At 44.2% G+C, this 25,876-nt stretch overlaps 1 protein-coding gene across 1 annotated transcript; it reads right to left on the bottom strand.

Moving 5' to 3' along the window:
* Positions 1-1,540: 1,540 nt before the first annotated feature.
* Positions 1,541-25,646, bottom strand: LOC139548244 (high affinity choline transporter 1-like). Its single transcript, XM_071357788.1, has 9 exons — positions 25,465-25,646; positions 16,202-16,392; positions 15,734-15,847; positions 7,833-7,988; positions 7,566-7,714; positions 7,261-7,407; positions 5,407-5,560; positions 4,592-4,809; positions 1,541-3,012 (listed from the first exon to the last, which is right to left on the bottom strand). Exons 2-9 carry the CDS (start codon positions 16,383-16,385, stop codon positions 2,491-2,493), a joined length of 1,644 nt encoding a protein of 547 aa, XP_071213889.1. The 5' UTR covers positions 16,386-16,392; positions 25,465-25,646; the 3' UTR covers positions 1,541-2,490.
* Between the last annotated feature and the right edge of the window lie 230 nt (positions 25,647-25,876).

Raw genomic sequence — 25,876 nt, 5'->3', positions numbered from 1 at the left:
ATGATACTGTTTGTAAAATTGTGTCATGTGATTTTGGACTGTTTAATGAAGGAAACTCCAATTCCCTTTTGAGTTGAACTAAATCAGAGGACCGCCCATGAGCCCAGTTAGGGTCAGACATCCTGGGACAGCCCCTTTTTCGGCCCTTCCGAATAAAACTCCCACTCGGGTTTTCTATCACCAGACCATGTTTCTCTCAATCACGGGAGGACAAAGGTTGCAGATCATTGCTGAATCTTTTAACCATACCACGTGGTTAAACTCTTAGACTATTGATACCGACAGAATAAGAACAAGTCTTTGATATTAATTACTAGTCTGCAGCTAGGAATTCGGTATCATTGAACGCGAAGAACGACAACCGCCGAAACATCTATTCTACAATAACATGAATGAATGTCACTCTGAACTATCCACTATAACCACGACAGAGAGAGAGAGACGGACAATTCTACAAAAGAGACAAACTTTTCAACAGCGATCAAGACGACACACTGAGCGTAAATATATATATTGATTGGAATTGTTCCCGAATGAGTGAGCGTTCATGTGTAAAGGATTAGCATTTCAATTGTTATAATTATTAACTCTGTAGTGACTTCTCAGTCGACCCCCACTTCCCTTTGGTCTAACAAGCCGCCATGCCGGTTTAGCCCACTAGGGCACATTCTCCTATCATTACTTGTAACCATATTTACTTTGTTTGTTTTGTTTATGCATTTTGTGAATTACCTAGTTAGTAATAAATAACTGATTTAAGACAATTGATGTATGGATGACTCATAGTGAAGACTGGGTTCGTATAGATAACCAACAATTTACGATGTTTGGAATGAGACTGACGTGAGGTAAAGTAAATAATTAATTAATCTGAAGACTATGGATCAGATATGAAAATATCTGAAAGGTTATATTAGGAAAATTCTAACTTTGTAATCTGAATATTTTCCTTGGTGCCCCGACTTCCTAGTTAATTACAGTTACATGATTAATCAGTTTAATCGCGTAATACTAATTACAGAGAATCTTTGATAAAAACGAAGTCTTCATTTAATGATAGTAAAGACACGACATTACCTTCAATCAGTGGTGTAGTGGAGGGTATACGCAGGTATACGCCAAATACCCACTTATGTTTCAGTGGGCATTGTGTATACTCACTTCTTAATCCCCACTGATACATATCAAAGTAGTGTAGTGGAGGTATACACTGTATCAACTAATAAGGCTGTTAGAACAGATAGGAATGTTTAGCTTAAAATGATGGTAAACTATTATTTCCTCAAATTTTAGGCGCGGCAATGTACGCACGCGCTAGGCCTACTTGTAAATGTTCTGAAATGCAATTTGCGGCAAAACATCATTCTAAAATGCCCACTGCACATGTGAGCGGTGACATGGACAGAGATGGAAATATCCGTTAGAAATGTAAAAGGAGAGGGGATTTAAAGACGCAACAAATACACTATCACGGGGTGATAATATGATAATGCCTTTGGCTGCTAGACAATGAAGTTGAAAGAAAACCAATAGTACAGGAGAAAGCATAATGAGGAAGTCTTTATAAAAAATAATTGCCTCCACGTTTCTATGGTGTGATTCTGGCTATAGGCTACTCTGAAGCAAGACAAAGTAGCCTATACATACATGGCAGAGAGAGATTACACAATGAAGATGCAGGAAAACATACAACTGAAAACCTTTCCAGAGATTAAAGCTAACTTTGACCCTTGACCCTATACCAAATACTCAATGATCGCTTAGACAGTCACAATAATAGAGCAGTTATTCAGTACTCGTTAGCCCCTCCAAGCAATTACTTCTCCCTCCTTAAGCAGTGTTATTGAAGAGTTTAATTCCAAAATGCTATATCCACCAATTTTTCACGTGTGCTTTTTCATGAGAAAAGATTGCTCATCATGGGTAACTTCAAGTGTGTAAAATATTTGAATTCTCAGACACACTATATAACCATTGTTTAGCTGGAATGGAATGTTCGTATCCTGTATATTTGACAGTGATATGTGGTTGTCTCGCCTAGCTAGCTTAAGATGAATGCACTAACTGTAAGTCGCTCTGCATAAGAGCATCTGTTAATAAACAAAAATGTCAAAAAGTAAATGTTTTACAGACAGATCTCATATTACTGTATTTAATAACTTTAAAAATGTAATATTGATGTAACAATTGTATAATTTATACAGTTCTTTATAATTGTTTTTATTATTTATTACTTTTACTGTGTAAAACCTAGCAGTACTACTTCTTTCTCTGAGAGTGAGGAGGATATATAGCATTTTGCTATAACAACATGGTTATTTGTCTCTAAAATGAAACTATCAAGCGATAGATTTCTTTTAGATACATGTCTGTCACTAAACAACCCCATGCCATGATTAGACAGTGAAAAAACACACAAACACCCCTGCCTATCCTTAGGGGGGAGAAGGTGCTGCTTGACCCCCACCGTACCCCTCCCTCCCTCTGTTCCTAGCACCTGGTGCTGGAGATGGCCAGGAGCTTTTCGGTGACAGCAGGTTTCCCATCGTCACCCTCCTTTACCCTCTCCTCCTCCCCCAGTGCGGCCAGCAGGTCCCAGGAGTGGGGCAGCAGGCGGTGGCTGAAGGCCAGGGTGGCCAGGCTGGAGGCTAGGGGGATACACACCAGAGACACCAACATCACCAGAGTCCTGAAGGGGAAGTACTGGCGGATGACTCCTCCCTCCTCCCTCCAACCAGGGAACAGGAGGGCCGTTGGAAGCCGGAGAAGAGGCTCTCCACTCAGCAGCCTCAGAGTGACTGCCACAAGGTAACCAGCGGTAGCACCGTAGCCATTAGCACAGCGGCAGTGAAGAACACAGATCAGCTGGGGGAAGACCACGCAGTAGATGAGGTCTCCACTCATCAGCCAGAAGGCAAACACACTGTCCTCAGCAAACGCCAGACCTGTACCAGCCAGACCCACCAGCAACACACTGACACGGATCACCCACACACACTCCCTGTCCGACGCCTGAGAGAGAGAGAGAGAGAGATAGATGGTGGGGGGGAGTCACATGCAAAAATCCCTTATTTACATACATTTTCAGACCCTTTGCTATGAGACTCAAAATTGAGCTCAGGTGCATCCTGTTTCCATTGATCATCCTTGAGATGTTCTACAACTTGATTGGAGTCCACTTCTGGTAAATTAATTTGATTGGATTTGATTTGGAAGGGCACACACCTGTCTATATAAGGTCCTACAGTTGACAGTGCATGTTAGAGCAAAAACCAAGTCATGAGGTTGAAGGAAATTGTCCTTAGAGCTCAGAGACAGGATTGTGTCAAAGGCACAGATCTGGGGAAGGGTACCAAAACATTTTTGCAACATTGAAGCAGCCCAAGAACACAGTGGCCTCATAATTCTTAAACGGAAGACGTTTGGAACTAGCTTGGAACTATCAAGACTCTTCCTGTGGAGATGGGAGAACCTTCCAGAAGGACAACCATCTCTGCAGCACTCCACCAATCAGGCCTTTATGGTAGAGTGACCAGACGGAAGCCAATCCTCAGTAAAAAGCACATGACAGCCCACTTGGAGTTTGCCAAAAGGCACCTAAAGGGCTCTCAGACCATACGAAGCAAGATTATCTGCTCTGATGAAACCAAGATTGAACTCTTTGGCCTGAATGCCAAGCGTCATGTCTGGAGAAAACCTGGCACCATCCCTACGGTGAAGCATGGTGGTGGCAGCATTGTGCTGTGGGTATGTTTTTCAGCGGCAAAAACCGGGAAACTAGTCAGGATTGAGGGAAAGATGAACGGAGCTAAGTACAGAGAGATCCTTGATGAAAACCTGCTCCAGAGCACTCAGGACATCCGACTGGGGCAAAAGTTCACCTTCCAACAGGACAACGACCCTAAGCACACAGCCAAGACAATGCAGGAGTGGCTTCGGGACAAGTGTCTGAATGTGCTTGAATGGCCCAGCCAGAGCCCGGACTTGAAACCGATCGAACATCTGGAGAGACCTGAAAATAGCTGTGCAGTAACGCTCCACATCCAACCTGACAGAACTTGAGAGGATCTGCAGAGAAGAATGGAAGAAACTCCCCAAATACAGGTGTGTCCCCCAAATACAAGCTTGTAGCGTCATACCCAAGAAGACTCAAGGCTGTAATCGCTGCCAAAGTTGCTTCAACTAAGTACTGGGAAAAGGGTCTGATTACTTATGTAAATGTGATATTTCTGTTTTTGCTTTATCATAGATCATATCATTTATCGTAGATTGATGAAGGGAAAAACCGATTTAATCCATTTTAGAATAAGGCTGTAACGTAACAAAATGTGGAAAAAGTCAAGGGGTCTGAATAGTTTCTGAATACACTGTAACGTGTATACTTTTCTTGAATGACATAACAGCAATTTTCAGAAGTAAATTATTCATACTTTCAGTTAATAGAAAACTGTGTACACACACACACACACACACACACACACACACACACACACACACACACACACACACACACACACACACACACACACACACACACACACACACACACACACACACACACACACACACACACACACACACACACACACACCTGTGCCTTGAGAGTGCCCTTGTAGATGTTGTGAGTGAACATGGATGCAGAGGAGAGGAGGACAGAGTCCATGGAGGACATGACAGCTGCAGCCACGGCCCCGATGCCCACCACAGACACCCAGGGAGGGGTGAGGTAGTGCAGGGCCAGAGGCAGCACCTTGCCTGCCTCCCCACGGGCAAACGGAGAGGGTAGGCCGTACGCCGTCTGGTTCCAGTCTGTAGGGGTAGAGAAGGGAGAGAGAGGAAGGGGTAAAGAGAGGTTCCAGTCTGTAGGGGAAGAGAAGGGAGAGAGAGGAAGGGGTAAAGAGAGGTTCCAGTCTGTAGGGGAAGAGAAGGGAGACAGAGGAAGGGGTAAAGATAGGTTCCAGTCTGTAGGGGAAGAGAAGGGAGAGAGAGGAAGGGGTAAAGAGAGGGTTCCAGTCTGAAAATGGGATGGCAGGGAGGACTGACTGACTGGTTGGATAGCTGACTGGGTAACTGACAGACTGACTGACTGAAGGACTGACATATTGACTGATTGACTGACGAACTGACTGGTTGACTGACTGAAGGACTGACATATTGACTGATTGACTGACGAACTGACTGGTTGACTAGCTGGCTGACCGACTGACCAACCGACCGACTGACCGACTGACTGACTGACTGACTGACCGACCAACTTGCTGGTTGACTGAATGACGGACTGACTGGTTGACTGGCTGGTTGACTGACTTGCTGATTGATCAACTGACCGACTGCCTGGTTGACTGCCTAGTTGACTGACCGACCGACTGGCTGGTTGACTGGCTGACTGACTGTCTGTCTGGGCACCTGTGGAGGCTGCCACTGCTCCTATGATGACCGAGGGTACTCCCATGATGACGACTATTCCGGCTGCAGCGAAGCAGGTGACCTGAGCCTGAGTGGACGATGCTGCAGAGAGGATACGCTGATACAGAGCCTGGTAGGACAGGCCTCCCAATGCCTGCAACACACAGAGACGCACACACAACACACACACACACACACATCCACATACATACACACTCCACAAATAGAGGCCGTTAGTCTTAAAGCAGCCATGTGATGCATCGTACTGTAGAAATATATGATGTACTGTAGATATATGATGCACTGCAGAAATACGATGTACTGTAGAAATATGATGTAGTGTAGAGATGTAGTGTAGATATATGGTGTAGTGTAGAGATACGATGTAGTGTAGAGATATGATGTAGTGTAGAGGTATTATGTACTGTAGAGATACGATGTAGTATAGATATATGGTGTAGTGTAGAGATATGATGCACTGCAGAAATACGATGTAGTGTAGAAATATGGTGTACTGTAGATATATGATGTAGTATAGAGATATGATGTAGTGTAGATATATGGTGTAGTGTAGAGATATGATGTAGTGTAGAGATATGATGTAGTGTAGATATATGGTGTAGTGTAGAGATATGATGTAGTGTAGAGATACGATGTAGTGTAGAGATATGATGTAGTGTAGAGATACAATGTAGTGTAGAGATATGATGTACTGTAGATATATGGTGTAGTGTAGAGATACAATGTAGTGTAGAGATACGATGTACTGTAGAGATACAATGTAGTGTAGAGATACGATGTACTGTAGAGATACAATGTAGTGTAGAGATATGATGTACTGTAGATATATGGTGTAGTGTAGAGATACAATGTAGTGTAGAGATACGATGTACTGTAGAGATACAATGTAGTGTAGAGATACGATGTACTGTAGAGATACAATGTAGTGTAGAGATATGATGTACTGTAGATATATGGTGTAGTGTAGAGATACAATGTAGTGTAGAGATATGATGTACTGTAGATATATGGTGTAGTGTAGAGATACAATGTAGTGTAGAGATATGATGTACTGTAGATATATGGTGTAGTGTAGAGATACGATGTACTGTAGAGATACTCTATATGATGGTGACTTTTCGAAGACTTTGTTGTCTACCTTCAGGAGGCTGGTGAGGGGAGGGTGGCTCCTAATAATGGCTGGAACGGAGTGAATGAAATGGTATCAAACATATAGAAACCATGTGTTTGATGTATTTGATCCCATTCCACTTATTCTAATCCAGCCATGACCACGAGCCTGTCCTCCCCAGTTAAGGTGCCAACAACCCTCTGTGTCGTCGATAGTTGACATGTTAAAGACAGTCCAGGACTTTGGTTGTACATTTTTTATCTCATGTTCGGACTCAAATTTAAAATGTATGGTTCATAACATACATAATATATCATGAAACAATTTATTTTGCTCCTGTGCACATTTGAGGCCATCTTTCAGGACCCTCTTTTACTCATGAGCACCCCCTAGTGGAGGTTCCAGACAAAATGGTGGTGTGAAAGATTAGAACTAAACCATTTCAGTTTAATCCTAACAACCAATTTCTACCAAAACAAACCCTACACTTACCCTAACTACTTAACCCTAAACTCTACCTAAAGTCCTCATCTACTGGTTTTTCCCTCCACACTGAATCAGCAAGCAATCTGATACACACACACACACACACACACACACACACACACACACACACACACACACACACACACACACACACACACACACACACACACACACACACACACACACACACACACACACACACACACACACACACACAAATACTACAAAAATCTAACCAATAAAAGCAGCTCATCTATCCATTTCCCAGCATGTTCCAACTTCAGTTCGCCCATCAAGGGCGCCTGCTGTGATTGGTTGAAAAAGGCTGCGAGTGTGACCTCCGAGGATGCTGGGTTGAGAACCAGAAAGGGAACGCAGAGCCACTGAAAAACAAAACCACACTATTCATATTGCACTTTACACTGGGCTTTACGTTATAGTGCAGAATCAACCTAATATAACCCAGAACTGATGTAATTCATACATCTAATCTACGCTGTGCTTTGACTGAGAAGTGGAAAAACCTCTCTGTTTCTCTCACCAGAGCGATGAACATGAAGAAGAGTTGGATGACGTCTGTGTAGGCCACAGAGTAGAGCCCTCCCATCAGTGTGTAGGTGATGGCTACTGCTGCAGACAGAGCAATGGAATAGTACGAGGACAAGCCCAGAATCACACTCATCGTCCCTCCTGCAACACACGCAAGCACACACACAAACACATTTCAAATACATTGTTTCGATGCAGAGTTAATCAATAGCCAACCATTAGTTTTGAGGGTTAGGGTCAGAGGTCAGGGGTTACTGACCCAGGGCAGCAAGGATGCAGGCCACCCAGAGCACGTCACTAATCAGTGCGGGAAGCAGCAACGCCGTGGTGATCGAGTTTCCATAGCGACGCTGAAACGGGTCCATCATCGTCACGTAGCGCTGTGATCTCATTGGCTTAGCAAAAAATAGCCCCGCTGTTGGACACAGAAACAGAAAACTGATAAAAGACACAGTAATGAAATCCCACACCCTTCTGTGTATACGTGATGCCAAATAACATTTCCCTCAGGAGACCATCAAGTCAGCATCATCATCAAGTAAGCCTAAGTAATAAGATGGATGTGTGTACATCGCTAACTCACATTTTCAACATGTCCCTGATTGAGTCTGTAATACCAACATGTTTCAAGCAGACGACCATGTGCCCTGTGCCCAAGAACACGAAGGCAACCTGCCTAAATGACTACAGACCCGTAGCTCTCATGTCCGTAGCCATGAAGTGCTTTGAAAGGCTGGTAATGGCTCACATCAACACCATTATCCCAGAAACCCTAGACCCACTCCAATTTGCATACCGCCCAAACAGATCCACAGATGATGCAATCTCTATTGCACTCCAGACTTCCCTTTCCCACCTGGACAAAAGGAACACCTATGTGAGAATGCTATTCATTAACTACAGCTCAGCGTTCAACACCATAGTACCCTTAAAGCTCATCACTAAGCTAAGGACCCTGGGACTAAACACCTCCCTCTGCAACTGGATCCAGGACTTCCTGACGGGCCGCCCCCAGGTGGTGAGGGTAGGTAGAAACACATCTGCCACGCTGATCCTCAACACTGGAGCCCCCCAGGGGTGGGTGCTCAGTCCCCTCCTGTACTCCCTGTTCACCCACAACTGCATGGCCAGGCATGACTCCAACACCATCATTAAGTTTGCAGACAACACAACAGTGGTAGGCCTGATCACCGACAACAACAAGATAGCCTATAGGGAGGAGGTCAGAGACCTGGCTGGGTGGTGCCAGAATAACAACCTATCCCTCAACGTAACCAAGACTAAGGAGATGATTGTGGACTACAGGAAAAGGAGGACCGAGCACGCCCCCATTCTCATCGACGGGGCTGTAGTGGAGCAGGTTGAGAGCTTCAAGTTCCTTGGTGTCCACATCACCAACAAACTAGAATGGTCTAAACACACCAAGACAGTCGTGAAGAGGGCACGACAAAGCCTATTCCCCCTCAGGAAACTAAAAAGATTTGACATGGGTCCTCAGATCCTCAAAAGGTTCTACAGCTGCAACATCGAGAGCATCCTGACTGGTTCCATCACTGCCTGGTACAGCAATTGCTCGGCCTCCGACCGCAAGGCACTACAGAGGGTAGTGCGTACAGCCCAGTACATCACTAAGCTGCCTGCCATCAAGGACCTAAAAGGAAGGAAGGCCCTAAAAATTGTCAAAGACCCCAGCCACCCCAGTCACAGACTGCTCTCTCTACTGACACATGGCAAGCGGTACCGGAGTGCCAAGTCTAGGACAAAAAGGCTTCTTAACAGTTTTTACCCCCAAGCCATAAGACTCCTGAACAGGTAATCAAATGGTTACCCAGACTATTTGCATTGTGTGCCCCCCACAACCCCTCTTTTACGCTGCTGCTACTCTCTGTTTATCATATATGCATAGTCACTTTAACTATACATTCATGTACATACTACCTCAATTGGCCCGACCTACCAGTGCCCCCGCACATTGGCTAACCGGGCTATCTGCATTGTGTCCCGCCACCCACCACCCGCCAACCCCTCTTTTACGCTACTGCTACTCTCTGTTCATCATATATGCATAGTCACTTTAACCATATCTACATGTACATACTACCTCAATCAGCCTGACTAACTGGTGTCTGTTGTTTTATTTCTTTACTTACCTATTGTTCACCTAACACCTTTTTTGCACTGTTGGTTAGAGCCTGTAAGTAAGCATTTCACTGTAAGGTCTACACCTGTTGTATTCGGCACACGTGACAAATAAACTTTGATTTGATTAATGAGCTTCTTTCCTCCTGCCAGCTAGTGCTGCTGAGGCTAATACCTGTGTTAGTGGGTGGTATGTTGCTAATGCTAGCTGCCTGGGTTAGTCTAACGCTAATAAAAGCTACAGTAGTTTTAAGTTTTAATGTCACATGCACGAGTACAGTGAAATGCCTTTCTTGCAAGCTCCAAACCCAACAATGAAGTATTCAATATTAATGTAGTAGCAAATATAACATACGGTAGAACAAAAACACAAAATAAGAAGAACACGAGAACATAAGAAGCTATATACAGGGTCAGTTCCAGTACTACAGTCAGGTCCATAAGTATTTGGACAGTGACTCTATTTGCATTATTCTGTCTCTGTACGACGCCACAACGGAATTGAAAGGAAACAAGATGTGCTTTAAGTGTAGACTTTCATCTTTAATTTAAGAGTTTTGTCAAAACGATTGTATGAACCGTGTAGGAATAACAACCATTTCTAGACATAGCCCCCCAATTTTAGGGGCTCAAAAGTAATTGGACAAACATGGACAAACATAATCATAATCATAAATTAAATTGTGAGTTTTAAGACTTGGTTGCAAATCCTTTACGGTCAAGGGACTGCCTGAAGTCTGGAACCCATAAACATCACCAGATGTTGTGTTTCTTCCCCGGTGATGCTCTGCCAGGCCTTTACTGCAGCTGTCTTCACTTCCTGCTTGTTCGTTGGGCGTTTTGCCTTCAGCAAGTGAAATGCTCAACTGGATTCAGGTCAGGTGATTGACTTGGCCATTGCAGAACATTCCACTTCTTTGCCTCAAAAAAGTATTGGGTTGCTTTCGCAGTCTGCTTCAGGTCATTGTCCATCTGCACTGTGAAGCGCCGTCCAATAAATGTTTAAGCACTTGGCTGAATCTGAGCAGATAATATAGCCCTAAACACATAATTCATCCTGCTGCTTTTTGCTGTATTTATCATCAATAAATACAAGGGACCCAGTTCCATTGGCAGCCATACATGCCCACGCCATAACACTACCTCCTCCATGCTTCACAGATGAGGTTGTATGCTTCAGATCATGAGCAGTACCTTCCCTTCTCCATACTCTTCTCTTCCCATCATTCTGGTACTAGTTGATCTTGGTCTCATCTCACCATAGGATGTTGTTCCAGAACTGTACAGGGTTTTTTAGATGTTTTTGGCAAACTCTAATCTGGTCTTCCTGTTTTTGAGGCTTACCAATGCTTTACATCTTGTGATAAACCCTCTGTATTTACTCTGGTGAAGTCTTCTCTTGATTGTTGACTTTGACACAGGTACACCAAACCTCCTGAAGGGTGTTCCTGATCTGGACAACTGTTGTGAAGGGGTTTTTCTTCACCAGGGAAAGAATTCTTCTGTCATCCACCACAGTTGTTTTCCGTGGTCTTCCGGGCCTTTTGGTGTTAATGAGCTCACCACAAATGAACTAATGATGGACTAACACACACCTGGCCATGGAACAGCTGAGCATCCAATTGTCCAATTACTTTTGGTCCCTTAAAAAGGGAGGGATCACATATGAAAAGTGTTGTAATTCCTACACAGTTTACCCGATTTGAATGTAAATACCCTCAAATTAAAGCTGAAAGTCTGCACTTTCAGCTCATAAACATTCTTCAATTTCAACTCCAATATGCTGTGGTAGAAATTATAACTTGGTCAATGTCCAAATATTTTTGGATCTGACTGTATATGTACAATGTGCAGGGATACTGGAGCACAGGTGTACCTGTGTATCTGTATATCTGTGCACCTGTGTATCTGTGTACCTGTGTACCTGTGTACCTGTGTACCTGTATATCTGTATATCTGTGTACCTGTGTACCTGTGTATCTGTGTACCTGTGTATATGTGTATCTGTGTTAGGGATGGATATAAATGTACAGAATGGGGACCTGGGAGAAAATAGGGGAGGGGCATGCTTTTTCAATTTCAGTCAACGGGAGGGTTTATAGCCTATGTTCTGTTCAGTTTGAGAAGGAGAGCGTGAAGATGAGGAGGACCGGAGGTGAACTTTAATAGCTTGCTACTACTATAAATGATTTAAATAAAAACAGTATATCTCCTGCCTATCGAGTTATTGACCGAACAATAAGCCCGATTCGGGTCATTTATATTCTGGTGCTGAAACTTGAAGTAGCAGCCGTGGCCCAATCAATCGGAAATGGACTGAAAGTAGATCAATTCAAGTAGGCATAATTCATTTCATTTTAATTAGACATTACTAACAGCAAGAGGGCGCTGTGTTGGAGCCTATTTCTATCTATTTAAGAAATAAGAGGAAGACCTACCTGTTTGACTGATGAAATTAGGCTATAGGCTGCTATATCCATAGATTTGTCAGCTAATTCCTCCACCCACCACGCACTCTTTAAATAGTCTGCCTACGTGTCAGTGAAGAGCTGTTAAGTTAAAACCAGGACTCGAATTGAGGGGTATGAGAGGGTATGCCATAGGCCTACCTTTTAACCATTAACTGTCCATTAGCTGTCCATTAACTACCCATTTACTGTCCATTAACTACCCATTTACTGTCCATTAACTACCCATTTACTGTTCATTAACTGCTCATTTGTAAAGTCATGCCCCCCTCCGTCCTTGACTTGTCCTAAATAAGTCTATATAACACACTGTCGGTGTTAGAATCTTAATTTCACAAACAGTTATAACCAGTTTAAGGAGGGCATGTCATTTTTGAATTGTCTTCCCTCGGTTGCCCCTCCTTCTCCTGACAGTAGGGCCTACTCCACTCCTTCTCCTGGCAGTAGGGCCTGCTCCACTCCTTTTCCTGACAGTAGGGCCTGCTCCACTCCTTCTCCTGACAGTAGGGCCTGCTCCACTCCTTCTCCTGACAGTAGACCCTGCTCCACTCCTTCTCCTGACAGTAGGGCCTACTCCACTCCTTCTCCTGGCAGTAGGGCCTGCTCCACTCCTTCTCCTGACAGTAGGGCCTGCTCCACTCCTTCTCCTGACAGTAGGGCCTGCTCCACTCCTTCTCCTGACAGTAGGGCCTGCTCCACTCCTTCTCTTGACAGTAGGGCCTGCTCCACTCCTTCTCCTGGCAGTAGGGCCTGCTCCACTCCTTCTCCTGGCAGTAGGGCCTGCTCCACTCCTTCTCCTGGCAGTAGGGCCTGCTCCACTCCTTTTCCTGACAGTAGGGCCTGCTCCACTCCTTCTCCTGACAGTAGGGCCTGCTCCACTCCTTCTCCTGACAGTAGACCCTGCTCCACTCCTTCTCCTGACAGTAGGGCCTACTCAACTCCTTCTCCTGGCAGTAGGGCCTGCTCCACTCCTTCTCCTGACAGTAGGGCCTGCTCCACTCCTTCTCCTGACAGTAGGGCCTGCTCCACTCCTTCTCTTGACAGTAGGGCCTGCTCCACTCCTTCTCCTGGCAGTAGGGCCTGCTCCACTCCTTCTCCTGGCAGTAGGGCCTGCTTCACTCCTCCTGACAGTAGGGCCTGCTCAACTCCTTCTCCTGACAGTAGGGCCTGCTCCACTCCTTCTCCTGACAGTAGGGCCTGCTCCACTCCTTCTCCTGACAGTAGGGCCTGCTCCACTCCTTCTCCTGACAGTAGGGCCTGCTCCACTCCTTCTTCTGGCAGTAGGGCCTGCTCCACTCCTCCTCCTGACAGTAGGGCCTGCTCCACTCCTCCTCCTGACAGTAGGGCCTGCTCCACTCCTTCTCTTGACAGTAGGGCCTGCTCCACTCCTTCTCCTGACAGTAGGGCCTGCTCCACTCCTTCTCCTGGCAGTACGGCCTGCTCCACTCCTTCTCCTGACAGTAGGGCCTACTCAACTCCTTCTCCTGACAGTAGGGCCTGCTCTCGCCTGACAGTGGAATGTGCCGTGAGCGGTTGATAATCACCCCCATAATTACCTCGTAACTGAACCTAAACTACACCGAAACTAATTTCCCACATCTAACAACAGATGAAATAAATGAAGTAAATATGATGGGGGAGAATGGGTGAGTTAGAAAATGTATTCAGACCCTTTACACTGTACTTTGTTGAAGCACCTTTGGCAGCGATTTTAGCCTCAAGACTTCTTGGGTACGATGCTTGGCACACAAGCTTGGCCACCCTGAATTTGGGGAGTTTCTCCCAATCTTCTCTGCAGATCTTCTCAAGCCCTGTCAGGTTGGATGGGGAGTGTCACTGCACAGCTATTTTCAGGTCTCTCCAGAGATGTCAAATCAAATTGTATTTGTCACATGGGCCTTCCTCTGACAGCGCCTAGTATATAGGTTCTGGATGGCAGGAAGCTTGGTCCCAGTGATGTACTGGGCTGTACGCATTACCCTCTGTAGTGCCTTACGGTCAGATGCCAAGCAGTTGCCATACCAGGCGCTGATGCAACCGGTCAGGATGTTCTCGATGGTGCAGCTGTAGAAATGTTTGAGAATCTGGGGACCCATACCAAATCTTTTCAGTCTCCTGAGGGGTAGTAAGTGTTGTCATGCCCTCTTCACGACTGTCTTGGTGTGTTTGGACCATGGTAGTTTGTTGGTGATGTGAACACCAAGGAACTTGAACCTCTCGACCCGCTCCACTACAGCCCCATCGATGTGAATGGGGGCGTGTTCAGCCCTCCTTTTCCTGTAGTCCACGACCATGCATACCTCCACTTTGATGACAAAGAAACAAATTCGCCATGGTACCCGACGTATAAATAATATGACTGCTGTCATATCGACACTTATATTCATTATAATGTCATTATTGCTTTCATTCATTATTGCTTTCATTCATTATTTATCAAGCACACTTGGCGCTTATAATGATGTTTAGGCTACTGATGATTTTACCACTTGACTGCGCGTCTTGCTGATCATGCATCTTGGTGGTTGGTGTATTTTGGGGTATTTGTTTTATTTTGGCGTTATAAAAAGAAGCTGTTACCTGGTTCCAACACATACATTTTTTGTTTCATAGTTGTAACAAAGGCACTCTACAAATAGAAATTGATTGAAAACTTGAATTTGTGTGTTTTTTGTGAGTTTTGTTTTTACATATAGCCTACAGTAACATAAACTAATGAAAATGCTATTGTGTTATGTGAAATAAAATTTGAATCGTATTCTAATATTACCTTAGACCTTCATAAATACAAACAAATTATTATTTTAGCGATAGCATATATGAAATGTATTAATTACACTTTTAGAATGTTGCAGTCAAAATGACTGTTCATTAGCTTGAAGGGGGTCCCTTGAGGCCCAGTGGTTTTTGTGTTTTAAAGAAAATCGCAAAAATCACATTCATAGCTTAACATTTTTAAGAAAATAAAATGGATCTGATTTGGTTCGTGATGCTTTATGCGAGAAACAAGCTGTAAAGTACCCAGGAAAGACGTGACGCCGTTGCATATGGGGATATCATCGTTTCATTTCTTTGACATTGAGGCTGTGCTACAACCTTCTATAGCCGAGGAGACACACAATGTACTTTGCTTGGGAAGTAATCTAATTCTGTCACTGTCAATTGATTAAGCTATTCACTTTCTGTACAATATAAGATCTTTAAACCCAGACAGCTTTTAGGGAAACACTCATTACAGCAGTCTCCTGTGGTTCACTCCCTTAGTGTGTTTAGTGGATGGTGTGTTGCTAATGCTAACAACCTGTGTTAGTGGATGGTATGTTGCTAATGCTAACAACCTGTGTTAGTGGATGGTATGTTGCTAATGCTAACAACCTGTGTTAGTGGATGGTGTGTTGCTAATGCTATCATGTTGTTAATACTAATGCTTGCAACTTGTATGGGTAGACGGCGTGTCGCTAATACTAACTACCTGTGTTAGTGGATGGTGTGTAGCTCATGCTAATGCTAGCAGTGCAGCTGACTGCTGATAAGCTCTCTTCGTGCTTCTTACCCAATAGGAAGGTGATAAGATAAGCCAGCGGCCCCAAAGCCCAGATGAGACCTTGAGAGGGAGAGTAGACAGCCTCTGCAGTGCCCATGATGTAGCCGCCTCCAATCCACGTCGCTATGACAACAGATACACAGTCGTGAGCACAAACATGCACACACATCTCAATGAACAACACATTCCTGGAAAACGTATATCAGTCACAGCATTACTGTTTACTCAAAGGTTTAACACGCTGTTACATCTTCCCCGACATCTCCAGGCTGAAGTACTGTTTCTGTTACCCACACACACACACACACACACACACACACACACACACACACACACACACACACACACACACACACACACACACACACACACACACACACACACACACACACACACACACACACACACACACACACACACACACACACACACACACACACACACACACACACACAGAGAGAGAGAGAGAGGACTCACCTGTCATAGTGAAAACCCCAACCAAAATGTTGATATTGCGTCCTCCTACCATGGTGACCTCACTCTTGCTGCCCACACATTTCTCCTCCTCCTTCTTGGACTTCCTGGAGGCCCAGATCCCTATGGCCAGGATCAGGACATAGAAGACCACCACTGCCACCAGTCCACCAACATCCAGAGCCATCCTGAGTCTATCACACACACATCAAGATATAAGACTTCCACCAGCATCCAGAGCCATCCTGAGTCTATCACACACACATCAAGATATAAGACTTCCACCAGCATCCAGAGCCATCCTGAGTCTATCACACACACATCAAGATATAAGACTTCCACCAGCATCCAGAGCCATCCTGAGTCTATCACACACACATCAAGATATAAGACTTCCACGAACATCCAGAGCCAATCACACACACACATCAAGATATAAGCGAATTGCTTCCGTCCCTCTCCTTGCCCCAACCTGGGCTCGAACCAGGGACCCTCTGAACATATCAACAACTGCGTCAGAGCATCGTTACCTATTGCTCCTGTCATGACTTGCAAGAATGATAGAAACCAGATTGTCCTCTTCTCTTCTTCCAATTAGTTTTATGACCGGTCGTAAAAACTCTGCAGTATTGAGAATGGAATGTGTGACTGTGGAACACACAGAGAGACTTGGCCAAACTTGAACATAAAACGGTTTAATAATGAAACAATATTTCTGTATTCCAACCAGTTGGAAAGGTCTGTGGGCACTTAAAGAACAATCCTGTTGAATTTGTTAAAGATTTGCAACTAAGGGCAGTAGAACAACATAACTGTATATCTGAATGTGTATAATTCTCAGTGATCAGATTCACATCCAAATGTTGTGGAACTGATATGATTAAATATTAAACTATTTGTGAGAAGATGTGATGTGATGTGATGTTAGCCTTCTAAATGAGAGAATTGTTTTTCATATGAAGTCTTAACCAAGTCAGTGGCCACGCCCAAGTGAGCACAGACATTACAACCAAAGGAGGGAACGCCCCTTCCCCCCCCCCCCCCCGAGTGCTTGAATAGCACGCGTGACAAAATGTACATTTAGTCAAGAAATCGCAGGGACGGGAGTCCCCACGCTTGAAATGGCTACTACTCTATAGACCAGAGAGCATGGAGTTGTAGCTACATGTTGAAATGGTTGGCAATTTAAATACAGACCAGAGGAGGTGAGGATGCAGTGCCCACGCATGAAATGGTTAAGAAAACTACTACTAGACTATTATATGTTATATAGTCTAGTAAACTCGACCGAAGACGAGAGGAGAACACTTCCCTATCGAACCACAAATGGTACTCTGAAAGATCCATTCTGGAGAACACTTCCCTATCGAACCACAAATGGTACTCTGAAAGATCCATTCTGGAGAACACTTTCCTATCGAACCACAAATGGTACTCTGAAAGATCCATTCTGGAGAACACTTCCCTATCGAACCACAAATGGTACTCTGAAAGATCCATTCTGGAGAACACTTCCCTATCGAACCACAAATGGTACTCTGAAAGATCCATTCTGAAGAACACTTCCCTATCGAACCACAAATGGTACTCTGAAAGATCCATTCTGGAGAACACTTCCCTATCGAACCACAAATGGTACTCTGAAAGATCCATTCTGGAGAACACTTCCCTATCGAACCACAAATGGTACTCTGAAAGATCCATTCTGAAGAACACTTTCCTATCGAACCGCAAATGGTACTCTGAAAGATCCATTCTGAAGAACACTTTCCTATCGAACCGCAAATGGTACTCTGAAAGATCCATTCTGGAGAACACTTCCCTATCAAACCACAAATGGTACTCTGAAAGATCCATTATGAAGAACACTTTCCTATCGAACCGCAAATGGTACTCTGAATGATCCATTCTGAAGAACACTTTCCTATCGAACCACCAAATGGTACTCTGAAAGATCCATTATGAAGAACACTTTCCTATCGAACCGCAAATGGTACTCTGAAAGATCCATTCTGAAGAACACTTCCCTATCGAAGAACCAAATGGTACTCTGAAATGATCCATTCTGGAGAACACTTCCCTATCGAACGACCGGGTGGTACTCTGAAAGATCCATTCTGGAGAACACTTCCCTATCGAACCACCGAATGGTACTCTGAAAGATCCATTCTGGAGAACACTTCCCTATCGAACCACTGAATGGTACTCTGAATGATCCATTCTGGAGAACACTTCCCTATCCAACGACCGAATGGTACTCTGAATGATCCATTCTGGAGAACACGTCCCTATCGAATGACCGAATGGTACTCTGAAAGATCCATTCTGGAGAACATTTCCCTAACGAACGACCATTGGTACGTTTGACGTACCCATTATAACAGAGCTACAACTACAAAAGTCTCTGGACAAACCAGAGACTTTCTGTCGACTGACTCTCCAGCAGACGGACTGGCGATTTCAACAGAGAGAAAACAAGAAAATAAATATAAATATATAAATTGCAATTTCTTTCGAATGAGCGGCTGTTCATTTACAAAGTATTAGCATTTCAATGAGCCTAGTTATCAACTGTGTGTAGTAGGTCCCATCCTGTCTTTCCCGCTCTTTATCTGTCCCCACACCTTTCCATTGTCTACCAAGCCGTCCTATGGGTTTAGTCCACTAGGGACCTTTCATGGCATTGTGTTAGTAAACAATAACCAACTGTTTGTGTTTATGTAATTCTGTGTGATCATTTAGTTAGTAAATAAATAATTAAGCCAATTTGTATATCACTGATTCATCATTTATGCTAGGGTTCGTGCAGATATACAAGGATTTTGTGACATTCAGAATAAGACTGATAGAAGGTATACAATTAATTAATGACTGATTGATGACTGAAATGTAAGAGATATATTTATATCTAAGAGTTCATTCAGAAAACGGTAACTCGTTAAAAACATTTTTCCATGGTGCCCCAAGATTACCACTTAATTAATTGTTACATGGGTAATTTAATCATCATAATAATTAAACATAGTTAATCGATTTGATAAAACAATCATCATAACATTAATGATAGTACAATGACATGACACTCCACAAAAGCCACACCCCTTGAAGAGCAAGAGAAACAACTACTTTAAGGTCTCTGTGCGAGTGACTTTACCAATTGAAACGCTACTATCGCGCACTGCTACCTAGCTACATGGACATCATCCCCCAATGCAGCCTCACCACCGGGAACTTTCGGTTTATGCATTCGCTATTATACATTCATCATCATACCCGATTGTCATGACTAGCAACTGTGAGAGAAAAAATGGGTATTTACCCGATTTGTTTGATATTAATAGTTAGCAATTAATACTTAACGAATAGGAAGACATTTCTGTCCTGCTAATGCTGTGTTTTTATGGTCTCCGCTCTAGTTCCCTGCAGCTAATCTGGGCGTATGGTCACCAGAGATGGCTTGAGCTGACAAATGAGTTGAAGACTGCATTATATAGACAAGAATGTGTTTTACTATGGATAGCTTAGGAGTAGAACAATCCCTCATTGTCTCAAAATCATCCTTGCATCTGGAAAACTAAGTCAGGGTGGGGTTAAGACAACAACCCACGTGCAGATAACGACAGGATGAACCCAGAGTGGCTTATGATGCTCCTTAGTCTGCATGAGGGGGGTTGAACCAACCATGGCTTAGCATTGTTAGTGTCAGCTATATATAGTTCTCTGCATTTGTGTAAAGGTTAGGTTACTCTGTCCAACACTCAGGGGTGTGGGGTTGACCAGCCTCATTATTGCAATAATTAATCGATATTAAATAAAGATGATTGTTTGAAGAAATGACAAAGTCTCTCTCACTTGATTAGAATATTCCACGACACAACACATCAAATTAATTATCATCATAATCGTGATCATGTCGGTACAAACAGTAGCCCACATAAAATGATGATGTTGATGTGGTGATAATGACTTCTCACGGTCTCGAGCAAGGCCTCCGGTCCAATGAGGCTTCGCACACTGCCGGCTATCCAAACACAAGGAACATAATTTTACACAAACTCTCAAAACCCTCAGCTTTAAAAATAGGATGGAGACTATGTGGTGAAGAGACTTTAGCCTGTGGAAAAATGTTCAATAGAATAAGTTTACTGTTCCTTAACAGAATAGAGACAGAATAGAGACAGACTGGCCAAATCAACCTCAAGGTAGCCAGATGCACTACTTGGGGATAGCCTAAACAACGGGTTGTATGTCTTCCAATAAGGCCAACAACAGAGATGTTAAATGGTTTTTGACCTACCAACAAAAAACATCTTATTTTACCCTCCTCAACTGTCAGTGACCCGCGAGAGCACATACAGTTGAAGTCGGAAGTTTACATACACCTTAGCCAAATACATTTAAACTCAGTTTTTCACAATTCCTGACATTTAATCCTAGTAAAAAATCCCTATTTTAGGTCAGTTAGGATCACCACTTTATTTAAAGAATGTGAAATGTCAGAATAATAGTAGAGAGAATGATTTATTTCAGCTTTTATTTCTTTCATCACATTCCCAGCGGGTCAGAAGTTTACATACACTCAAATCGTATTTGGTAGCATTGCCTTTAAATTGTTTAAATTGGGTCAAACATTTCGGGCAGCCTTCCACAAGCTTCCCACAATAAGTTGGGTGAATTTTGGCCCATTCCTCCTGACAGAGCTGGTGCAACTGAGTCAGGTTTGTAGGCCTCCTTGCTCACACACGCTTTATCAGTTCTGCCCACAAATGTTCTGTAGGATTGAGGTCAGGGCTGTGTGATGGCCACTCCAATACCTTGACTCCGTTGTCCTTAAGCCATTTTGCCACAACTTTGGAAGTATGCTTGGGGTCATCGTCCATTTGGAAGACCCACTTGCGACCAAGCTTTAACTTCCTGGCTGATGTCTTGAGATGTTGGTTCAATATATCCACATTACATTCCTTTTTTCAGTATAATAGCACAGAGGCTGTCCACTTACCTGGAAAGGAACAAGTACATTGATACATCTGTACAGAAAGCAGGCATTCCTGGTTTCTCTGGTTGCCTGGAACATACTAGTATGATTTGGCACCAGATCCAAACAGCTAAGAAAGACAAGAGAGACCTCTATGTCATCTTCCTCGACCTGGCCAATGCCTTTGGCTCAGTTCCCCATGAACTCCTCTGGGAATCCTTCAACTTTTTCCACGTACCAGAACCCATCACTACACTGGTAAAGGCCTATTTCCAAGACCTGCAATTGTGTTTTACAACACCTGACTTCACAACAACATGGCAGCGCTTGGAAGTGGGCATAATGGCAGGCTGTACAATTTCACCTCTGGCCTTCACTATGGCCATGGAAGTCATCATCAGGGCATCGAGATGGGTGGTCGGCGGTGAGAGAACTAAGGAAGGGCTCCGTCTCCCACCTATCCGAGCATACATGGATGACATGACTACACTGACCACCACTGCAGCATGCACCAGGCGGCTACTTGCAAAACTGCAGGATAACATCAAGTGGGCCCGGATGAAAATCAAGCCAAGCAAATCTCGAAGCATCTCCATAGTCAAGGGACAGCTTAAAGATGTGAGGTTCTGCATTGGAGATGACCCGATACCAACGGTGTCTGAGCAACCCGTCAAGAGCCTGGGTAGATGGTACAACGAAAGCCTCCGAGATAAAGATCAAGTGCAGCAAGTAAGACAGGACATCGCCGACGGACTTGAGAACATCAACAAGACCCTACTGCCTGGGAAGCTCAAGCTTTGGTGCCTACAGTTTGGACTTCTCCCCCGGGTAATGTGGCCACTCACCGTCTATGAGGTCCCAATAACAACAGTGGAGAAGATGGAGCGAACCATTACCTCATACGTGAAGAAATGGCTGGGTGTCCCACGATGCCTGAGTAACATCGGCCTCTATGGCAAAGGGGTCCTTGAACTACCACTTACAAGTCTAACGGAGGAGTACAAGTGCTCTAAAGTAACCTTCAGATGACATTGAAGGACTCCAAAGACCAGACCATTAGCAAGGCTGCACCTCCCCTACAAACTGGACGGAAATGGACATCATCCAAGGCTGTGCAGCAAGCAACATCAGCCCTGAGACACCAAGACATTGTGGGGAATATCCAGCATGGAAGAGGAGGCTTTGGCCTGGCAGCAAGCAAACCAACGTTCCATAAGGCAACAACATCTGAACGCAGGAAGCTGGTGGTCGAGGAGGTGCGCAGACAGGAGGAGACTGCAAGAAGTGCAAAGGCTGTCTCTCTTGCTAAACAAGGGCAATGGACGCGGTGGGAAGGCCTGGAGAGGAGAAAGATCAACTGGAGTGAGCTTTGGCAAATGGAGGCAAGCAACATCAGCTTCATCATAAGAGCTGTTTATGATGTGCTTCCATCACCAAAAAACCTACATCAATGGTATGGCGAGGACCCGACCTGCCCCCTCTGCCCAGCTCCAGCGACTCTCAGGCATATAATGACAGGTTGCAAGACCAGCCTCTCACAAGGCCGCTACACCTGGAGGCACAATCAGGTCCTCAAGAGCCTGGCTGCAGCACTTGAGACCAAGAGGAGTGCAACCAATTCATTACCTCCAAAAACAAGCAATCCCGTCAAAACAACAACATTCATCCGGGAGGGACAGAAAAGGCCCAAGCATCCTCCTACAAAGCCAGAAACTGGACACCTAGGCATGGCCCGGGACTGGAAGATGCTTGTCGATATTGGCCAGCAACTCATTTCTCCACCTGAGATTGCTTCTACCAACCTTAGTCCAGACATGGTACTCTGGTCCCCTTCACGAAAGGCTGTGTACATCATAGAGCTCACAGTCCCGTGGGAAAACTCTGTTGAAGAGGCCTACGAGCGTAAGAAACTGCGTTACACAGAGTTGGCAGCAGACGCAACTCAGCGTGGCTGGAATGCAAAAGTCTGGCCAGTTGAAGTGGGATGCAGAGGATTCGTGGCTTCTTCCACCATCAGGTTGCTGAAAGAACTTGGAATCCATGGACAGGCTCTGCGGCAGACCGTCAGAGCAGTTTCTCAAGCAGCTGAAAGAGGCAGCCAGTGGATCTGGATCAAACGGAAGGACCCTTGCTGGGCTATAATTTCATGACCCCCCCACCCCCACCTGAGAACCCAATTCAGATCCCTCCAACTTGAGGAGGGCATATGAGGTATGCGGTCAGCTGTAGGGCTGGCTCAGGGAAGAGGACGCCCCTGCCTTGCATAGTCCCGTGGGAAATCTTAATTGGGCATGGGACACAAGCTAAGGCTTGATCACCCTTTAGCTGGCCACCTTTGATGAGGGTGTTTAGTAATTAAAGGCCGAAACACCCACTGATTCGAAGGCACACTACTGAGGATGTGTCCCAAAATTGACATCTTAACCCAGTCTAAGAAATAAACCTCCCATGCCACTCTGTCAACATCACGGCAAATCTCATGTGAGTGCATACCATCTATTGGCACAATGGACAGTTTTTAACATCTCGTCCCGTGTTTTATGATTCTCCCTCATGATGCCATCTATTTTGTGAAGTGCACTAACCCCTCCTGCAGCAAAGCACCCCCACAACATGATGCTGCCAGCCCCGTGCTTCACGGTTGGGATGGTGTTCTTCGGCTTGCAAGCCTCCCCCTTTTTCATCCAAACATAACGATGGTAATTATGACCAAATAGTTATATTTTTGTTTCATCAGACCAGAGGACATTTCTCCAAAAAGTACAAACTTTGTCCCCATGTGAAGTTGCAAACCGTAGTCTAGCTTTTTTATGGCGGTTTTGGAGCAGTGGCCTCTTCCTTGCTGAGCGGCCTTTCAGGCTATGTCGATACAGGACTCGTTTTACTGTGGATATAGATACTTTTGTACCTGTTTCCTCCAGCATCGTCACAAGGTCCTTTGCTGTTGTTCTGGGATTGATTTGCACTTTTCACACCAAAGTACGTTCATCTCTAGGAGACACAACGCGTCTCCTTCCTGAGCGGTATGACGGCTGCGCGGTCCCATGGTGTTTATACTTGCGTAATATTGTTTGTACAGATGAACGTGGTACCTTCAGGCGTTTGGAAATTGCTCTCAAGGATGAACCAGACTTGTGGTCTACAATTGGCTGATTTCTTTTGATTTTCCCATGATGTCAAGCAAAGAGGCACTGAGTTTGAAGGTAGTCCTTGAAATACATCCACAGGTACACCTCCAAGTGACTCAAATTATGTCAATTAGCCTATCAGAAGCTTCTAAAGCCATGACATCATTTTGGGGGATTTCCCAAGCTGTTTAAAGGCACAGTCAACTTAGTGTATGTAAACTTCTGACCCACTGGAATTGTGATACAGTGAAATATAAGTGAAATTATCTGTCTGTAAACAATTGTTGGAAAAATGACTTGTGTCATGCACAAAGTAGATGTCCTAACCGACTTGCCAAAACTATAGTTTGTTCACAAGAAATTTGTGGAGTGGTTGAGAAACTAGTTTTATTGACTCCAACATAAGTGTATGTAAACTTCTGACTTCAACTGTAGCTGTCACTCACTCACACACCCACAAACAGATGCAGGAAGATTTTTTCTTGAGTGGGTGGTCGGGGCCACAACATAATTATAAATAATTTGTAGACTGCAAATTGACCACAAGAATCCTAAACAGAGATAATATTTGACTAAGACATAATAATTTCAAACCTTGCTGACATTTGTATACGATCACGTGTCTCTCTATTATGCGTGGGAATACTTGGGAACAGGTTACACAAATTAAAATCACCTGGAGCTGATTTCCTGGCGTTTTTTAAACAATGAAAATGCAAAAAAAATGATAATAATAATGATTATTATTATTATATATATATATGTGTATTTGTTTTTTTTTTGCTCATAAAACATGGGGGCCAAATAAAATCACATTTGGGCTGCCAGTTGGGGAACCCTGGGCTAGAGAGAGAGAGAGAACAAACAGCACTGTAAATACAACCCCTATTTCTTTCTTTATTTTCCCTTTTGTACTTTAACTAGTTGCACATAATTGCAACACTGTATATAGACATAATGACATTTGAAAAGTCTCTGTTACTTTGGAACTTTTGTAAGTGTAATGTTAGGCTACTGTTCATTTCTGATTGTTTATTTCACATCTGTTCATTATCGGTTTCACTTGCTTTGGCAATGTAAACATATGTTACCCCATGTCAATAAAGCCATTTGAATTGATTTGAAATAGAGCGAGAGGAGGGGGGAGAGAAAAATAAACCCACCCTGACTCCTGTGCCTGGTAGATGTGTCGCGTCTCGCTCAGTCAGAAGTGTTTACGGCGCTCGCGCTCCAAATCAAAGCGATGTCAGGCGGATCTATTCTTCCAGTATGATCACTGTATGGCTCTGAAACTTTGGATGATATTCCTCGGAAGGCGACAGCGTGTGTGAGTGAGTGTGCAGTGCGGGCTCGTGGGAGAAGAGAAACAAGGGAACATAGCTGTGTATGTGTGTGACTCGTGCACGCCCCTTGCATGGGTCACACAGTGCATTGGTCACACACATACATGTCACTTCGAATGGAATTTTCCACTCCACAGATGCATGAAGTCGCGGGTATTTTGTGTAGAGCAGAAGTCACCCTGTGAACCAAACACACACGGTGGGATAGTTTATAATAAATCAAATCAAACGT

Source organism: Salvelinus alpinus, chromosome 21, assembly GCF_045679555.1.
Source record: "Salvelinus alpinus chromosome 21, SLU_Salpinus.1, whole genome shotgun sequence".
In the NCBI taxonomy this organism is placed as follows: Eukaryota; Metazoa; Chordata; class Actinopteri; order Salmoniformes; family Salmonidae; genus Salvelinus; species Salvelinus alpinus.
The sequence above is the reverse complement of the archived record's forward strand: the minus strand, read 5'-3'. Positions and strand labels throughout refer to the sequence as shown.